An 18,108-nucleotide genomic window follows, 5' to 3' on the forward strand; every position below is an offset into this window, starting at 1 on the left:
CCATAGACTGTAGGTATAGAGGGAGATCATTCCAGCAACGTAGTGCCACAGCGTTAAAAGACCTAGAAGATCTCACGTACTAAAACAGGTGCGAGGTAACATCAGCAGGTGCTGGCTTGAGGACCTCAGGCTGCGAGGTGAGCTGTAGGGCTGGATCAGGGCAGCAATGTATGCTGGAGCCTGGCCATGTAAAACACAGAAAGTGAGCACCAGAATTTTAAAATGAAAACTATAGAGAACAGGGAGCCAATGGAGTGATTTAAGAATAGGTGTGATGTGGGCTCTCCTGTTGGTGCAAGTCTGAAGCCTCACAGCAGAGTTCTGGACAGATTGTAAATGAGCCAGCTCTTTCTTGTTTAAGCATGTGAATAGGCTGTTGAAGTAGTCTAAACGTGAAGACACAAACGCGTGGATAATCATCTCTAGCTCGTTGGCGGACACCATGGATCTGAGTTTAGAGATGTTTTGAAGTTGAAAGAAACAGTTCTTCACCAGGTGTTTGGAGTGGTGATCTAAAGACATGGCCTGGTCAAAGATGACACCCAATATGGTCATATTTCCTCGTTCTAGTCAGGACCTGAACAGCAGCATTCTAGATCTACAGCTGCTGTCTTACAGCTCATTTAGAGAGTCCAGTGAGAAGGCCGTTACAGTAGTCTAACCTGCTAGAGATAAATCCATGGATACGTCTCTTTAAGTCTGGTTTAGACAGTAAACCTTTGATTCTGGCAATGTTTTTGAGATGGTAAAAGGCTGGTGATGTTATTAATTTAATGTGGCTGTTAAAGTGTAGGTCTGAGCCCATTATTACCCCTAGATTTCTATCCTGATTTTTATCTTTTAAAGTAAGGGATTCAAGATGACTGCTGACACTTTCTCTTGGTTTTTGTGGGCCAAAGACAATGACTTCAGTCTTGTCTGAGGTTAGTTGGAGAAAGTTGTTTTGAATCCACACAGTGATCTGTTGGAAGCCATCACAGAGTGAGTCCACAGGCCCATGTTCACCTGCTTTCAGCGAGATGTAAATCTGAGTGTTGTCTGCATAGTTATGGTAGGACACGTTATTACTGCATATTAACTGGCCCAGGGGCAACATGTAAAGATTGAACAAGAGGGGTCCCAGGATGGACCCCTGGGGGACCCCACAGGTCACTACCATTTGGTCTGACACACAGTTTCTGATTTGAACAAAATACTTCCTGTCCTCAAGAGAGGACTTGAACCATTTCAGGGAAGGACCAGAGATGCCCACCCAGTCCTCTAACCTCTGTAACAAGATCACATGATCGACTGTGTCAACTGCAGCACTCAGATCCAGCAGGACTAAGACTGAGACTTTACCTTTGTCAGTGTTCAGACAGATGTCATTGGTCACCTTGATAATAGCGCTATAGGGCAGGGGTGTCAAACTCATTTTGGCTGAGGGGCCATATTTAGCCCAATTTGATCTCAAGCGGGCCAGACCAGTAAAATAATGACTTAATAACCTATAAATAATGACAAATCCAAGTTTTTCATTTTGTTTTAGTACCAAAAAAACCCCAATTAAATTATGAAAATATTTACATTTTACAAAAAAAAACCCAGGAATTTCATTTAAAAAATTAGTGCAATTTTAACCATATTATGCCTCGACTTATTATTTATACATGTACATTACACACAATGTTACATACATATTTGGTAACAGGCAGAATATTGTTAAAATTTTGGAGTTTGGAACCAAAATTTGAACTAAAATTTGAACAATTTCTACAATATTACATCTCTTATTATTAACACAATTACTGATCACAGTGGATCCATAAATGCACAAAACATTTAGTAACAGGCAGAATATTGTTAAAATTACACATTTTGGGTTGTTCATCTTTGTTTTAATTTCTGTATTTATTTGCATTTTATTGTGAAAGAATAGTTTTTTAAATGTAAATATTGTCACAGTGTAATCTTATTTTTTTCAATTCAATCAATTTCAATTTTTTCAATTCAATTTTTCAATTTTTTTCCACATAATTTTTCACAAAGAAAATCTGAAGTTGTCATTATTCATTGGTTATTGTGTTGTTATTTTTACTGGAGATCACATTGGTCTGTATGTGGAACCTGAACCAAAATGATTTTTGACAACCTTGACTGTTCAGGTTAATTTTTGCCCTTTTGTCCTGCGGGCTGGAATGGAACCTTTGAGCTGTACATTACATCAAGATCTGGCAGGTCAGTACCAGTGGACCTGCAGGTGAAACGGAAGACTCTGTTTAGGGATTTTCAATCCTGTACAGTTAGATTACCAAACCACACTGTAAGCGAGAAGATAAGGATGCTTTTAATCACGCAGCGATAGAAATTTGATCAAATCTTGCAATTTAAGGTAAATTCCTTTAATTTGCACAGAAAGAAAAGCTGTTGCAGTGATTTTTTAACAATGATGCTGGTGTTTAAGTGCCAGCTGAGATCGTCAGTGATAGTGACACCAAGAAATTTAAAACTACTCACCATCTCAACCTCTGTACTGTTGATGGTAAGAGGAAGATGGGATTTCTTTTTGCGGCTGAAGGTAATAACAGCTTCCTTTGTTTTGGCAGCATTTAAGATTAGATTGTTGTTCTTACTCTACTTGACTAAATTTTTTACCTCAGATCTGTAGTGTGACTCGTCATTTGAATTTATCAGGTTAATGACGGTTGTATCATCAGCATACTTTACAATCAGATTATTGTAGTGAGAGGCAGTGCAGTCGTACGAACAGAGAGAGAACAACAAAGGGCTGAGGATACAGCCTTGTGGTGAACCGGTGCTTAAAACAAGTTCAACAGATACACAGTCACTGATTCTGACTCTCTGACGTCTCGAGGTTAAAAAGCTAAAAATCCATTCACATACAGCATCACACAAACCAAGACACTGGAGTTTATGAATTAGAATCAAAGGAATAATACAGTTAAAAGCAGAACAATAGTCAATAAAAAGCATTCTGACATCAATGTTTCCCTTATCCAAGTATGTATAGACAGTGCAAAGCAAAAGAAATGGCATCCTCCACAGATCTACTTTCCCTGTAAGCTTAAGGGTCTGGTTTCTACACTCAAAAAAAGCAGCATGGGTGTCTGTTGTAACAGTATAAGTATAATATGTAGCTTCTATTATATTAATTCATGTTTAGTGGTTAAACATTTTTAAACTAGAAGCACTTGGAGAGCGCAGACCTCCGCCAAGGCTGATCAGTGGGCCCCCCCGTGGGCCCCCCCACCCCCGATCACCCCCAAAAGTTAATCATTTCTTCCTTATCCCATTTCCAACAAACCCTGAAAATTTCATCAAAATCTGTCCATAACTTTTTGAATTATGTTGCACACTAACGGACAGACAAACAAACAGACAGACAAACAAACCTTGGCAAAAACATAACCTCCTTGGCGGAGGTAATCATGTAGTTTTAACATCACATACAAAATCCTTAAAACTACAAGATTGCTTTATGTCAGCACAACCTAATGGGTTTAGGTAGGACTCCCATCTGCGATACCCCTCCAGGGCAGTAGGGGGCATAGTGCCCAAATTCCTAATCAGGGTTGCCCCTCTTTATGCCATCGTCAAAGGTGTGTCCCAGGCTGGCAAAGAGGAGCTGACATTTTGAGAGGAAACATCACATATGGAAGAAGGTAAGCTTAATTCTTAATCTTCAATTGAATGGAAAGCAATACAGGTGCAGAAATGTTATCGACAGCTAGTTATTGCCCTCTTTTGCATTTTGGATGACTTCTTTTCATTCTGGGTGTTTTATTAGAGTGCATGTCCGACTGTCTAAGCTCTCAAGCTAACGTTAGCAGGTTGGCGGCAATGTTGACGAGGCGCGCAAAGTCAAGACCGCTTAAACCAAAACACAGTTTACAAAACAGCAGTATTCGAATAATAGTGGTAATATTCCCTCAATTAGCATCTTGCTTTTGCCTAGAGTCCGACAAAAGGTCGGCACTACCTCTATGTTTTGGGAGCAGCGAGTGGAAAGGTATTTTTATTTTTAAGAACTACGGCATCCCGGCACCGTGGCGGGGTTTTTCTGCTAACTGGACGTAGCTGGACTACCAGCACACTTCTACCAGCACACTTCTTAGGCGCTTGTCGTGACATGAAGCTTTGCTCCATGTAGTGAGTACAAATGTGCACTGCGGCTGTGAGAGACGGGCGTGCTCGTGAACGTGCGGTAACAGTTGTGGACGGGAGAGAAAGAAAAGAGACGGACTGAAAGAGTGACTCCGTGTTGAAGACCCGAAAAAGCAAAGTTTAATAAACCGAATGAACTTTTTCTTTGATGTTAAAGGGTCTGTTTTTAGCAGGAGTATTATTCTGGATGTTGATTTTCCCTGTTTCGAAGACAAGAAGGGGAATGTATTTTATTTTCATTGATGTTTATTAATATAAGTGAAGGTAATTTGAGTTAAAGGTTACTCACTTTAGAGAAGTAAGAAGTCAGTGAAATTTATCCTTAAGGTGGTTTATAGTGTCATTCCAAGTGAGTGCATGGTTGTGAATGACTTGTGTTATGGGAAAGGTGTTTCTACAGTGTATTTTGGTTTACTATTTGGCTTCCTCCCACCATCCAGAGACATGCACTAATAGGGCTGTGCAATTAATCGAAATTCAATTACGATTTCGATTATTACACGCAACGATTACAAAAATTATGTAATCGAGAAAAAACGATTATTGATTTTGAGTCGTTTTAATTCACGCGCACGCAAGCTACCATGAGCTGCTCAGCCCCGCCCCCTCTAAGCTACTGCTGCCTGCTAGCCAGTGTAGCAGTCAGTTTTTACCCCCCTCCCATTCTTACCCTGGGGTAAAAATCAACTAGTTGGTTCTTACCCCCGGGGGTAAAAACCAACTTGTTGGTTCTTACCCCTGGGGGTAAAAACCAACTAGTTGGTTCTTACCCCTTTGGTTGGTTTCTACCCCCGGAGGTAAAAATCAACTAGTTGGTTCTTACCCCTCCCTCTAGAAACTGCCACTTAAATGAAAATATATGAAAAGCAGTCTAAAAGTCTATCGTTTGGATTTTGTGAGGAAAATATAGATTGTTTACGGGTTGGATGTGATAAAGCAATGTTTTAGGGAAATTTTACATATGCCTTCCTAGATATGTTTTGAAATAGTTTAGCAATGTATTGCATCCCTATATTTATTGCATCTTGTTTTATTGCTTTATTATGCTATATTGATTTACATTCACATTGAAGGTCAAGGTCAATCAACACCATTTTCAACACAAATTCGAGGTTGACGAGGTGTATGTTTCCTGCAATTTTGAAATTTCTAGCTTAAATACGTGATGAGTTATATCCCAATGCAAGGAATTAAGAAAATTCTCAATTTTAAGACATTTTCCCAGAAATGACCTTGAAATTCAACGTCAACATTATATTTGATACAGATGTACAGGTCTTTAAGCCACATATTTGGTGCAAATTTGATGAACCTAGCTTAAAAATTGAGCGTTTAAGAGCCAAAATTGTGAAAAATAGGTGTGTGGGAAATTTTTTAATTATGCGCATACTTGATGAGCTGCAAAGCTGAATAATGAACTCAGCCTTTGTTTTTAGTGAAGTAACTCATATTCTAAATTTGAAATGGATCGGTCAAATACTTTCTAAGTTATCGCCCAGACAAAATATCTACAGACAGACAGATGAACAGACACGCAGGCTCGTAACATAATGCTAAGTGTTTTAACTCACAACAGTTTAAATTCTAATAAGAATGCCTGAGCTTACCTCTTTGTCATCAAACATCAGGATGCCATTGGCCACGTGGTAGGGCTTGACGGTGTGGCGGAAGTTGGCTTTGGCATTGGCACATTGTTGGGGTGGTAGGATATCACCGATCAGTAGCCGAGAAGAAGTTAAGAAGCTGAGTATACAGATCGTCGTCCATGATGAAATGAGTGAAGATTATCCAATTTACCTATATATAGGTACATTGGATAATCTTCACCGGACAGTACATATATATATATATATATAATATATATATATATATATATATATATATATATATATATACTGTCCGGTGAATCCCGGTGAATACGTAAAGGTGTTGTTGTGATCGGATAGCACCTTACTCGAATGAGACTCGATCAAGAAATTTCGTTTGTTTTGAAGAATCTGCGTACTCCATGTATCACTGGATTTGAGCAATATGTGTTGTTGTGAAGTGAGCAAAATTTTTTATTTGCATTCGCATAATTTTAATTTTGGTAAATTTTTTATGTGTTCACATTTTGCACAAACTATTATGTAAACAAAGCCAACTCATTTCCATTACATCGAATTAAAGTTCAAATAAAATATTTCACAAAAAGCCAACTCATTTCGCATTCTTTTTTTTTACTTATTAAAATCAAAGAGAGTCATATTTCATATAGAGCGCTTGCAATGAAAAAATGAAATATAACCTTGTTTTCTTGTTGTATATTTAAAGTGGTTGTATGTTGGGTTGATTTTTACCCCGGGGTAAAAATCAGCTGGGGGGTAAAAATCAGCTGTTACACCGGCAGGTCTACCCCAAGAGGAAAGTTGTACCTAGCGGTCTGGAAAAATGGCAGGAGAATCACAGCAGAAGTGCTTGGTAAACAAAAAAGGCAAGTCAAATTCAATTGTATGGAATCCCTTTGGGTTTGATGAAGAAGACGGAGAGCAAAAACACATCACGTGCAAAAAGTGTTTCATAGTTGTGTCCGCACCGACCAGTAACAAACCTCTGTAACCATCTAAAGTTTAACCACCGCCACCTTTATCGTAATCTTATGAAAAACTAAAACACATAAAAACAACTCCGTCTACAACTTCATTCGCAATGCAATCTCCAGTTTCCGAATCTCTTTACGCTACAACTCCCGTATTAACCTAACCCGTATAACCCAAACGTACGTATTCTAGATGGCTGATGTATACAGAAGGCCTGAACTGAAACCTCACGGCACGCCACTGAATTTACTATGTTTCATACTACATTGAACATACTTGAATTTATAATTTGCACTTTACGTGAGCTTTTTTTTTTTTTTTTTTAATTGCTACAGCTCTATGGCAAGTCTATAGCAGTTTAATTACAGTGCACTATTTATTTACAAAAGGAAACATACTTGAATTTACAGTACACTTATTTGCATTCAAAGATTTTTTTGTTTCGTACAAAAGTGAACATACTTTTTTTAGTGGTTAAAAGCTTTATTTATGTTTAAAGAGTATATTTTACATTGTTTTGCAAGAAAAAAATAAACAACTTTAAGGTTAACAAATAATTGTTTTTAATAATCGTGATTTCAATTATTGCTAAAATAATCGTGATTTTTTTTTTTTTTCTATAATCGAGCAGCCCTATGCACTAATAGTTCCAGGTCTCCCTTGCAAAAGAGATTTCGGATCTAAATGGGACTTCCTGGTTAAATAAAGGTAAATAAAATTAACGATTGATGGTGATATTACCTAGTTACTGGTTTTCTTTGTTAAAGAGAGTATTGCATTTTATGTATTCTTTATTGTTCCCTTTTGATTTATTTAGAAAAGAAAGAGATTTCAGCCTTGTTATTGTGGGCTAAAACTCTGCAATTATTTCGTTTGATTATTTTGGTTATGAATGTTATCATTCACGTTAGTTTACTTAACTGGGGCGCCTCACCTGTTCAGTTTGATTTGGGAAAGTAGGGGTGGTGTCAGAGTAGTTAAGCATTCACCTCTTATGCACTACATACACTTCAGGCTGTAACAGACATTCTATAGATTCTGAAGCCCTCTTTTTCCTATCTAATCAAGACTGTGCTATGGCCAGGCAACTGAACAGAGAACAACTTGCTCATACTCTTGAACACTGAGGCTATAGGTATTGGGTAAGTTGGTTCAACTAGTAGGTCATTTCAGTCAAATTTACTGTTGTGTACCTCTTTGTTTTTCTTCTCTCATTTAAGCTAACTGCTGAATTCAAGAGGATTGCAACCGTCAGCTTGCCGTCAGCATCCAGTTCTTCTCTGAACTGGATGCTCTATCTTCAAACCTGATGAAGGTGTTCTCCAAGAAAGGGGGCATTCAAGGAAGAAAGATTAAGAGCATCATGATACCCATCACCAAGGTATGATAATAAAAAAAATAGAAACTGAACAGCTTCAATATTTATGTCATGCTTGACACTTGAAGGGGAAACATAAGAGGGATGAACAGATATTAAACTAGATGGAGAGGGAACAATGTACTTTATTGAAGAGTGATTTGATAAAATATGAACCTTAGGCACATTTGACAATGTCCACTGACATTACAATGGTAGTTACTGTTTACTGGGACCACATGATCAAATGTCTTGCTTGGACATAAAACCAAAGCACCCAGGGAGAATGCAAGTTCATATATCATAAAAATATCAATCAAGTTTGTTACATTCGAGAAAAAAAAAGTTTATTTCAGTGTTTTATGTTTGTGAAATCTTCTCTACCTGTTGATTTAAAATGACTTTGCATTGTCTTTTTTTATTGTCCTACACACTCAGACCGATGCCATTGATGTCAGAAGAGAGTGCATCATCAAAGCCCTGTGTGTGTACCTAAGTGAAGAGCCAGGAAACCTCATGGTATATAATTTAGTTTTTATTCTCCAGTCCTTGTTCTGACATCTGTAAACAATCCAGTTATGCACTTAAGAAAAGACAATGTAATTATAGAATCTTTTACATAAATAAGACAAGTGACAGCTGTTTTACAGCAATTTGTTTGTGTGTGTATTTTAAAATGGGACAACTATAACATATCTTTACATACATATCCTCTATTTCCCCCTTTCTTCTGTAAAGAACACAGATGGTGAAAGCAGTGAAGCTGCAATGATGGAGACTACATTTGGAATCTTTGTCAGTCGCAAAGAAGGTGCAGAGCCAGATGATGGACCAGAAGATGTAGGTATCATTCTGGAGGGTGTGGAAGTTCTGGATGAGCTAGGAAACGTACCACTTGCTGTGGGAATGTTGTTTCCTCTTGTATATGCGCTCAACCTCAGCTACCCTCCAGAGCTGCTATACACCTTTGAAGCTTTGCAGAAGCTCATCATGGAGCTTGATAGGAACAGACTCTCAAAAAAAATTCAAACACTGAAAACAAGACTTGCACGTCAGTCATCCTCAATAGAGTAAACTACTGTTCAGGTAGAGGTTACTCTTAAGAAAAGGTATTTGAAGCCATTTGGGTATTTACCTTTAAAGGTCCCGTATTATGCTATTTTTCAGTCACGTCATATAGGTCTCAGAAGCCCAAAAACATAGTATTTAAGTTTGTTCGCCCCAAAATCATCCTTTGTTCGGAGTTTCAGCGGTCGAAAAAGTCCCTCTCACTGCCCTCCTCAAAACAGGCTGTTTCTGGGCCTGCTTCCGGGTACGCAAATGAATGCATCTGTCCACGCCCACTCCCCCTCCCCTCTCTGGGAGAGGACGCGGCTTCCGCTAGCGGTACTACGCGCTAATGTTGACTGAAGCCATGGCTCTCTCGTCTACAATACACATGTCTCAGACAGAACGTCTTTCCAAACACTGGCTTTCTTTGCCTTTAGGCGTGATTGAGCCCCGACGGAAAACGGCGGTGTTGTGTCGGGTTCGTGGACCTGACACGGAAAGACGCCTGCCGCCACTAATGCAGGCAGCTACTAACAAGCTTGAGGCTAACTATACTGATGCCAACCACAAAAGGCCTGTGTTCAAAGGAGTTCTGTTGAATGTCTCTGGATATTATCAGCTCTTGCATGTTAACGGGGACGCAAACGTTAGCAGCAGTAACCGAGCTATGTTAGCTGCCATGCTAACGTTAGACGTACACATCAACACCCACCAGCTTATCCGTAATGTAGGGTTATGCAGTAAAGATACAAACAAATGATCAGAACTTACATCTCCCACACTTGTACTTGGGTCACGAATCGTTGGTACTGCGTCCTTCTTGATTCGGAGTCTTTGTGCTAACCCGGAGCTGTATGGGCCCATGTTAAAAAACACTCGTCCGTGAAATGCCGGGCACACACATACAAGCGTTTGGGAATGTTGTTTGGTACATGACCATCACAGATAGAATCCAGACACTTTTTACGGAGAGGCTCGGAAGTGGGGAGCAAAAATAAACTATGGTGTTGGTGTGTGCAGCCAACAACACCACAACTTGCGTGTCTCGCCTTCGCCATGTTTGTTGTCCAAGTGGTACTATGCCAGGGCGGGGCTCGCTTTGCCAGGGTGGGGGCACAGTCAGGGGGAGGAGTTAAATCCGCTTATGTCGTCATAAACGGAGCCAACTCAAACTCGCTCGTTTGAGCAGGCATTTTGACAAACTGTGGTGTAGCAAGGCAGGGAGGAAACAGACAGTTTTCAAATTCCAACCTCATAATGAGGCTACTGCAACACACACTACTGTAAGAAAACTGTCACAAAGTGAGATTTGCATAATACGGGACCTTTAAATATGGTAAGATGTTGTTACAGTATTTTGATACTTTGGACTGTTGCTATTTGTAAACTGGTGTGACCTCAACCACCTCCAACTGAACATTTCCAAGACCAAGGAAATGGTTTTGGACTTTAGAAGGAAGAGGTCCAGACTGGTGCCAGTCACCATTCATGACACAGAGGTTGAAGCTGTCTCCAGTTACAGGTACCTTGGAGTCCAACTGGACAACAAGTTGGACTGGTCCTGTCATATGGAGACTCTGCACAAGAAGGGGCAAAGTAGACTTTATTTCCTACGGAGATTAAAGTCTTTCAAGATCTCCAAGCCTCTTCTGTGCAGTTTCTACCAGACTGTGGTGGCTGGTGCCCTTTTTTTTGGTGTGGTGTGTTGGGGAGAGGGAGCTCGCATTTCTGACAGAAACAGACTGAACAAACTCATTAAGAAAGCGAGCTCCATCATTGGGACTGGACTGGAAACAGTTCAGCAGGTGGCTGGGCTGAGAATGCTCAGGAAACTGGACTCTATTCTGAAGAACGCATCTCACCCATTGCACCATCTTGAGGTGTTCAGAGAGAGCACCTTCAGCCACAGACTGATCCCCCCTCGGTCCAAGACTGAACGCAGTAGGAGGTCATTCCTGCCGGCTGCTATTAGACTTTTTAATATCGCTGTGCGATAAATTATTATTGTATGCTATGCATACTTAGGTGTGTTAGGTGTTTTCAGGTTATTGTATTATATACATTACTTGTATTGTACATATATATATAGATATATATAGATATATATATTTTCTATTCTGTTTATTATTTATTTGTTCCATTGATGACTGTTTGTGGGATGTTCATGCGATGGGTCAGAGTGTTTTTCTTCTTGTACTGCTGCTGTTGTAACAAAGCAATTTCCTGCAAAGGATCAATAAAGTATCTAGCTATCTATCTATTTGGAGGTTACAAAGTAGAATAATGTTTTGAAGTGTTTTTTTTCAACAAAGGGAAGAAAAAAAAGTGTTGTCAAACAAAGCAGTTTTCTTTAGAAACTTGATAGGATGCACAATGCTGTATTTAACATTTTCCTTTGCACTTATTTGCCGGAACCACATTGTTCATATAGCTTCATAACCAGCTTTGATTTGTTCTTTGGTCATCAGAAAGCTCTAAATTTAGACGCCTAATACTGGTTGTTAAATGGTTTACACTTTAAATCTGTCTATGTGAATAGGAATGTATGTTGCAGACTGATTTCTCAAACTTTAGCCACTTTATGGCTACCTAGAACTGCCTTAAAAAATGTTCATAGATGTCAGTTTCTCTAGACTTGTTTTACTGACACAAATACATTATATGTTGTTGTTGCATGTTGAGATGTTAACTGGAGGCAGGCTCGACAGTGTGTTCCACTTTCCTAACTCAGAGGTTACTATTTTTCCTTGTCTGTTGTCTGTCTTTTTTTTTTTAACAGACATGACAATGCACAAACTGTTGGACATTGAAATTTCAGTGTTGCCATTTCTGGTAAAGTGTTATTCCAACAAATCCAGTTTGCTTCGTGTTTTTCTTTTCTAAACTTGACACCAGCTGGGGGTATATAGGTTGACATTTGTTTAAATTGTTGAATGTAAAATTACTGTTAAATGATTTATTTTGTAATTAATTACATTAGGGCTGCTCGATTATAGAAAAAAAAAAAAATCACGATTATTTTAGCAATAATTGAAATCACGATTATTAAAAACGATTGTTTGTTAACCTTAAAGTTGTTTATTTTTTTCTTGCAAAACAATGTAAAATATACTCTTTAAACATAAGTAAAGCTTTTAACCACTAAAACAAAGTATGTTCACTTTTGTACGAAACAAAAAAATCTTTGAATGCAAATAAGTGTACTGTAAATTCAAGTATGTTTCCTTTTGTAAATAAATAGTGCACTGTAATTAAACTGCTATAGACTTGCCATAGAACTGTAGCAATTTAAAAAAAAAAAAAAAAATCACGTAAAGTGCAAATTATAAATTTAAGTATGTTCAATGTAGTATGAAACAGTAAATTAAGTGGTGTGCCGTGAGGTTTCAGTTAAGGCCTTCTGTATACATCAGCCATCTAGAATACGCACGTTAGGGTTATACAGGTTAGGGTTAGGTTAATACGGGAGTTGCAGCGTAAAGAGATTCGGGAACTGAAGATTGCATTGCGGACGAAGTTGTAGACACAGTTGTTTTAATGTGTTTTAGTTTTTCATAAGATTATGATAAAGGTGGCGGTGGTTAAACTTTAGATGGCTAAAAAGGTTTGTTGTGTTACCGGTCGGTGTGGACACAACTATGAAACACTTTTTGCACGTGATGTGTTTTTGCTCTTCGTCTTCATCAAACCCAAAGTGATTCCATACAATTGAATTTGACTTGCCTTTTTTGTTTACCAAGCACTTCTGCTGTGATTCTCCTGCCATTTTTCCAGACCGCTAGGAACAACTTTCCTCTTGGGGTGGACCTGCCGGCTAGCTGGCAGCAGTAGCTTAGAGGGGGGCGGGGCAGAGCAGCTCATGGTAGCTTGCGTGCGCGTGAATTAAAACGACTCAAAATGAATAATCGTTTTTTCTCGATTACATAATTTTTGTAATCGTTGCGTGTAATAATCGAAATCGTAATTGAATTTCGATTAATTGCATAGCCCTAAATTACACTACAGTTATGTTTGTATTCATATGAGGTACTTAAACTTAAGGTGGTTATGTTGACTCAGCACAGTTAATTCATGTAACTGTATTTAAAATAGTGGTTGCAACTACCCTATTAAATTAAGTAACTCGTAGTCATATCATACAAGTTTAAATGGCCCAACAAAATTACGTTACATTTACCCTTACAAATCTAGTTGGACTTAATCCTAGTAATTAAGTAACAGTAATACAAATACATCATGTTGATCCAACATATTTACATTTAGGTCACTCAACAAAACTGTTTCTTGCTAAATTAAAGCATTTTATTTAGGTGGAAATTATTTCCATAATATTATTAGGTTCCGCGAACAAGTTATTTTTTTGAGTGTATACTGGTTTTATGAGACTTTAGTGTGGCTTTCGAGACTGTCGACCATCACATCCTTCTGCAATGATTGGAACAATCAATTGGTATCAAAGGATCGGCATTAATGTGATTCAAATCCTATCTAACTGATCGTTCTCATTTTGTTAACATTAATAATGAATCCTCTCAGTGCCCTACAGTTAGTTAAAGAGTACCCCAAAGCTTGATTCTTGGACCAATACTGCTTATCCTATACATGGTTCCTTTAGGTAACTTAATAAGAAAACATTCCATCAATTTTCATTGCTACGCTGATGATACCCAATTATATTTATCCATTAAACCTGATGAAGCCAATCAGCTAGCCAAACTACAGGAGTGTATTAAAGATATTAAAGATTGGATGACCAACAACTTTCTGTTGTTAAACTCAGACAAAACTGAAGTCATTGTGTTTGGCCCAAAAACTGTTAGGGATGCAGTGTCCAGTGAAGTAGTCACCATGGATGGTGTTACCCTGGATCCCAGAACCACTGTGAGGAATCTAGACATTATTTTCGATCAGGATCTATCATTTAACTCATACATGAAACAGATTTTTAGAACTGCCTTTTTTCATTTGCATAATATTACTAAAATGAGGCATATTTTAACACAGAATAATGCAGAGAAATTAGTCCATGCTTTTATTACATCCAGACTAGATTATTGTAACTCACTTCTCTCAGGCTGTCCCAAAAAGTCCTTAAAGACCCTTCAGCTAATCCAGAATGCTGCTGCTCGTCTACTGACCAGAACCAGTATCAGAGACCATATTTGTCCTGTGTTGGCTTCTCTGCACTGGCTCCCTGTAAAAGCTAGGATAGACTTCAAAATACTCCTCCTCACTTACAAAGCCCTTTATGTCCTGGCACCTACTTATCTGAAAGGGCTCTTAGTTCCATACAATCCATCTACAGCACTATGCTCTTAACATGCAGGCGCACTGGTGGTCCCTAGAATCTCCAAAAGTAGGATGGGGGCCAGAGCCTTCAGCTATCAAGCTCCTCTATTGTGGAACCAACTCCCTGCCTCGGTCCGGGAGGCAGACACCCTCTGTATGTTTAAGTGTAGGTTAAAAACGTTCCTTTTTGATGAATCCTATAGTAAGGGTGGCTCAGGCTGCTCTTAGTTCTGCTGCTATAGGCTTAGACTGATGGAGACTCATCTGGATACACTGAGCTCTGCTTTGCTCCTCCTCCTCTCTGACCTCCTCTCTGCTCCTCCTTCTCTCTGACCTTTTCTCTCCTAATTTTCTCCTCTATTTATGCCCCAGCGAATACATGTTACTGACTTGACTTCTTCCCCGAAGTTTCTGTGCTTAATCTCCTCACAGGTTTTCCCAGGATCATCACAGGTTTTCCCTGGATCATCTCTGATCTGCTGCTGTGGTCCAGCCTCTCTCCTGCCTTTATCTTCATCACTCATTTGTCCATATAGTTGTGATAGTGTTTGTCATATAGTTCCATAGATGGTAGAGGTTTTTATTATTTGTACTAACTGTTGTAGTAGTAATACTTTCGCTGTTAATACTTGTATTTGTAATAGTAGAATATCCACTGTTAGTACTTGTATTTGTAATAGTAGTATTAACAGTCATGGACCTTTCTTCTGGTTTCTCGTAATTATTCTAACACCAGCTGATCTACTTTTGGCAGTTCTAGTTCAGTTTTCTGTGCATCAGTTGCATCCATGTGTCTCCCCCTATTTCCCCCCTTCTTCTCACTCTCCCCCAGTCTCTCTCTCTCTCTCTCTCTCTCTTTTTCTCCTCCTTTATCCTCTCTCTTTCACCCCAGCTGGTCCTGTCAGATGTCTATCCTCCAGGAGTCAGGGTCTGCTCCAGGTTTCTGCCTGTTTAAAGGAAGTTTTTCCTCGCCACTGTCACCACTCACAAATGTCTGCTCCTGGAGGATTCTGTTGGGTTTCTGTAAATTGGCTTAGAGTCTGGTTTTGACTGACTCTATATGTAAAGTGTCATGAGAACTTTTGTTATGATTTGGCACTATATAAATAAAATTTGATTGATTGATTGATTGATTGATTGATTGCACCAATCACCAATCAATAAAATCTGTCACCACAGGGGCATGATGAGGATCAGTGTCAGAGAGAAGTGACACTATCACGGAATCATCTGTGAATTTAATGATGTGGTGGTTTGGCTCGAGACTCAGGCACATGTTAGTGTATAAATAAAGAGCAGACAGCCACACCCTTAGAAGCTGTGGTTGCAAAAAATACTTTAAAATCACTTTGTTACGCAGTAATTGATGAAGTTTACATTTTTACTGAATCATTAATGCTGCCTTCAGGTGCTATTGTGAAGATGAATCTTTCCACTTGTGAATTCGAAATTACCGGTGTGTTGCATTCAAATGCTTGTTGTAGTGAAATGAAAAATGGCTGACACAATTTATCGTGACCTGCTACTTGAGTAAAACAGTTTTGGACACGTTAATTCTTTTACTACAGCATTTTTTTTTTGTTTGTTTTTAAGTGGGGTTTTTTTGCCCATTGTGTAGCAGAATGTTAATAAAAGCACTGTTTATCATTGCGAAAGAATCCCTCATTGCTGTCCACCATGCTGAGAAGGTCTAAGGTAATTTTCATCTCTGCAGCTCATGGGTCAAAATTTTCAAGTTCGTAACTAGAATTTACCACAATTCCCATAGCACAGAAGGCACCATTTCTTCCCTACGAATTATGAGGTATATCACAAATATTGTCCAGATTAGCTGGTTTTATAGGTGTTGTCACAACCCTTTTCATAATTATAGATCTATGAATTGAATAATTACACTTTTTCAATCATTTTGTCATTCTCACATTTTAAGAGAGGGAAAAACAAAAAAGACATAGACGGGTGGTTCTTTAGGTCGGTGCTGATCAATACAGCCCAGGACGAACTGATTCTTCACTCCACAGTTTGTCACAATTACACAGATCCCTATGAAGCAATTTCTGCTGCTTTCATCACACATCAACTCACCAATGTCCAAGGACTAAATGTTGACTTGGTGCCTAAAATATTCATGACCTGACACATACTATTGTGACCAGATAACCAACGTTAATTACCTTTCACCAGTAGTCCCTTCATCACAATATCCGCATGTTTATTTTTGTATACTACTACTTTATCTCAGACTCAGAACCAGATTTTGCAATGCAATATATTTGTCTTTTTAACATGATTATTCCCATTATAGATGACTGATTGTAGTTTTAAGATTCAACTCTTATAATTTATTTCTTCTAATCATACCAAGACTTCTTGACGATAACAGTTCCTGATTTTTTTTTTTTTTTTTATCAGAGAGACTTTTGTAGTGATTGTGTCTAATAATAATAATTATGTACAATAATGTGTATCACTGTTTGCACATTGCCCCTTTTAACTATTATCATCATGGTCACCAAAGTTAAAAAATCAATTGTTTTCACTTGCATCTAAATGTGTGTTAGATTTTATGGAACCTGCATATACACAGAGTTGATATCTGAACCTGTTCCTCCCTGAAATTATGAAATAGCATCTTCAGTATCTCCAGCCCACTGATTAGTAAAGCTATACTCCTAATATTAACACTTGCAAATGCACTGATAACTGTTTTTTATTATTCTTAAATCTTTCTGGATTTCCTTGGCTATTATGTACTCTGGTGTTCATGTCTGCTGTTCTTGTGAATGTTACTAGTACTTATTTCATTCAAACTTACAGACTTACTGAAATAAATTCCAACTCCCAGAACCAGCACTAGCAGATGAAAAATATGTTGGGTTAATTTTCAGTACTTACTGTATCTGTTCTCATTATGCACCCCTGTGATCTGGCCATTTGGTGAAATCTGGATGTGGAAGCCAATTCCAACATTACAGTAGAGCTTCCTGAACCTCTTTATTCCTTGAAGGTATTGTCCATCTCCAGCAGTGGCCTCCGTCTTGTCCCAGGAGCTGCTGATCAATGGTGCTTCACTCTGAATGCTTTGTCTGTTGATGATGGGTAGAGGTTCAGAGAAGCCACACAGGAGAATCCCATAGAAGATTAGAGGGAGCTTGGACCGTGACAACGTCATCGTCTGCTCACCAATCCTGGTAATCCCAGACATACACTGGCAATGATCTATTCAAAGCCCATCAAACTGTCACTAAACTCAGGTGACCTCAGGTCTTGTCCAACTTTAGCTTTTAAGAGAAATATTTCATGTCCTGTTTCATGCTATAACATGCAGTCTTTAAAGTACAGAGAAAAGTTTCAGTATGCATATTTTGACTTCTCTAAAACTGTAACCTTGTGGGGTTTCAGTTTCCCAGTTTTCCTGGTCGTCAGGTAGGTTCAACAGTGAGACCCCAGACTTATATGTAGTCGCTTTTACATCATTACATCACAAACCCCCTGCTGTTTTGTTTGTCTGTGAGTCACAGATGGTGAGGAGGAACACAAACTGAGAAATATAGGAAACACATAGTGACAGAAAACAGAGAGGTACACGCAACAACACAGAGGGAAACTGAACGGATGGATAGACAGATTATTGTTATTTTTGTTAATGTTTTGTTGAACTGTGGTTCA

General features: G+C 38.6%; 1 protein-coding gene across 1 annotated transcript in view; it reads right to left on the minus strand.

Annotated features, from left to right (window-relative positions):
• LOC115427592 (fibroblast growth factor 4-like) overlaps positions 1 to 17,856 on the minus strand; it is a 39,028-nt gene extending 21,172 nt beyond the window's left edge. The window contains exon 1 of the mRNA XM_030146189.1: positions 17,335 to 17,856. Within this exon, the coding sequence (XP_030002049.1) occupies positions 17,335 to 17,644 (310 nt within the window). The 5' untranslated portion in view covers positions 17,645 to 17,856. The remainder of the gene's footprint in view (positions 1 to 17,334) is intronic.
• Between the last annotated feature and the right edge of the window lie 252 nt (positions 17,857 to 18,108).

Source organism: Sphaeramia orbicularis, chromosome 10 (genome assembly GCF_902148855.1).
Source record: "Sphaeramia orbicularis chromosome 10, fSphaOr1.1, whole genome shotgun sequence".
Classification (NCBI taxonomy): domain Eukaryota; kingdom Metazoa; phylum Chordata; class Actinopteri; order Kurtiformes; family Apogonidae; genus Sphaeramia; species Sphaeramia orbicularis.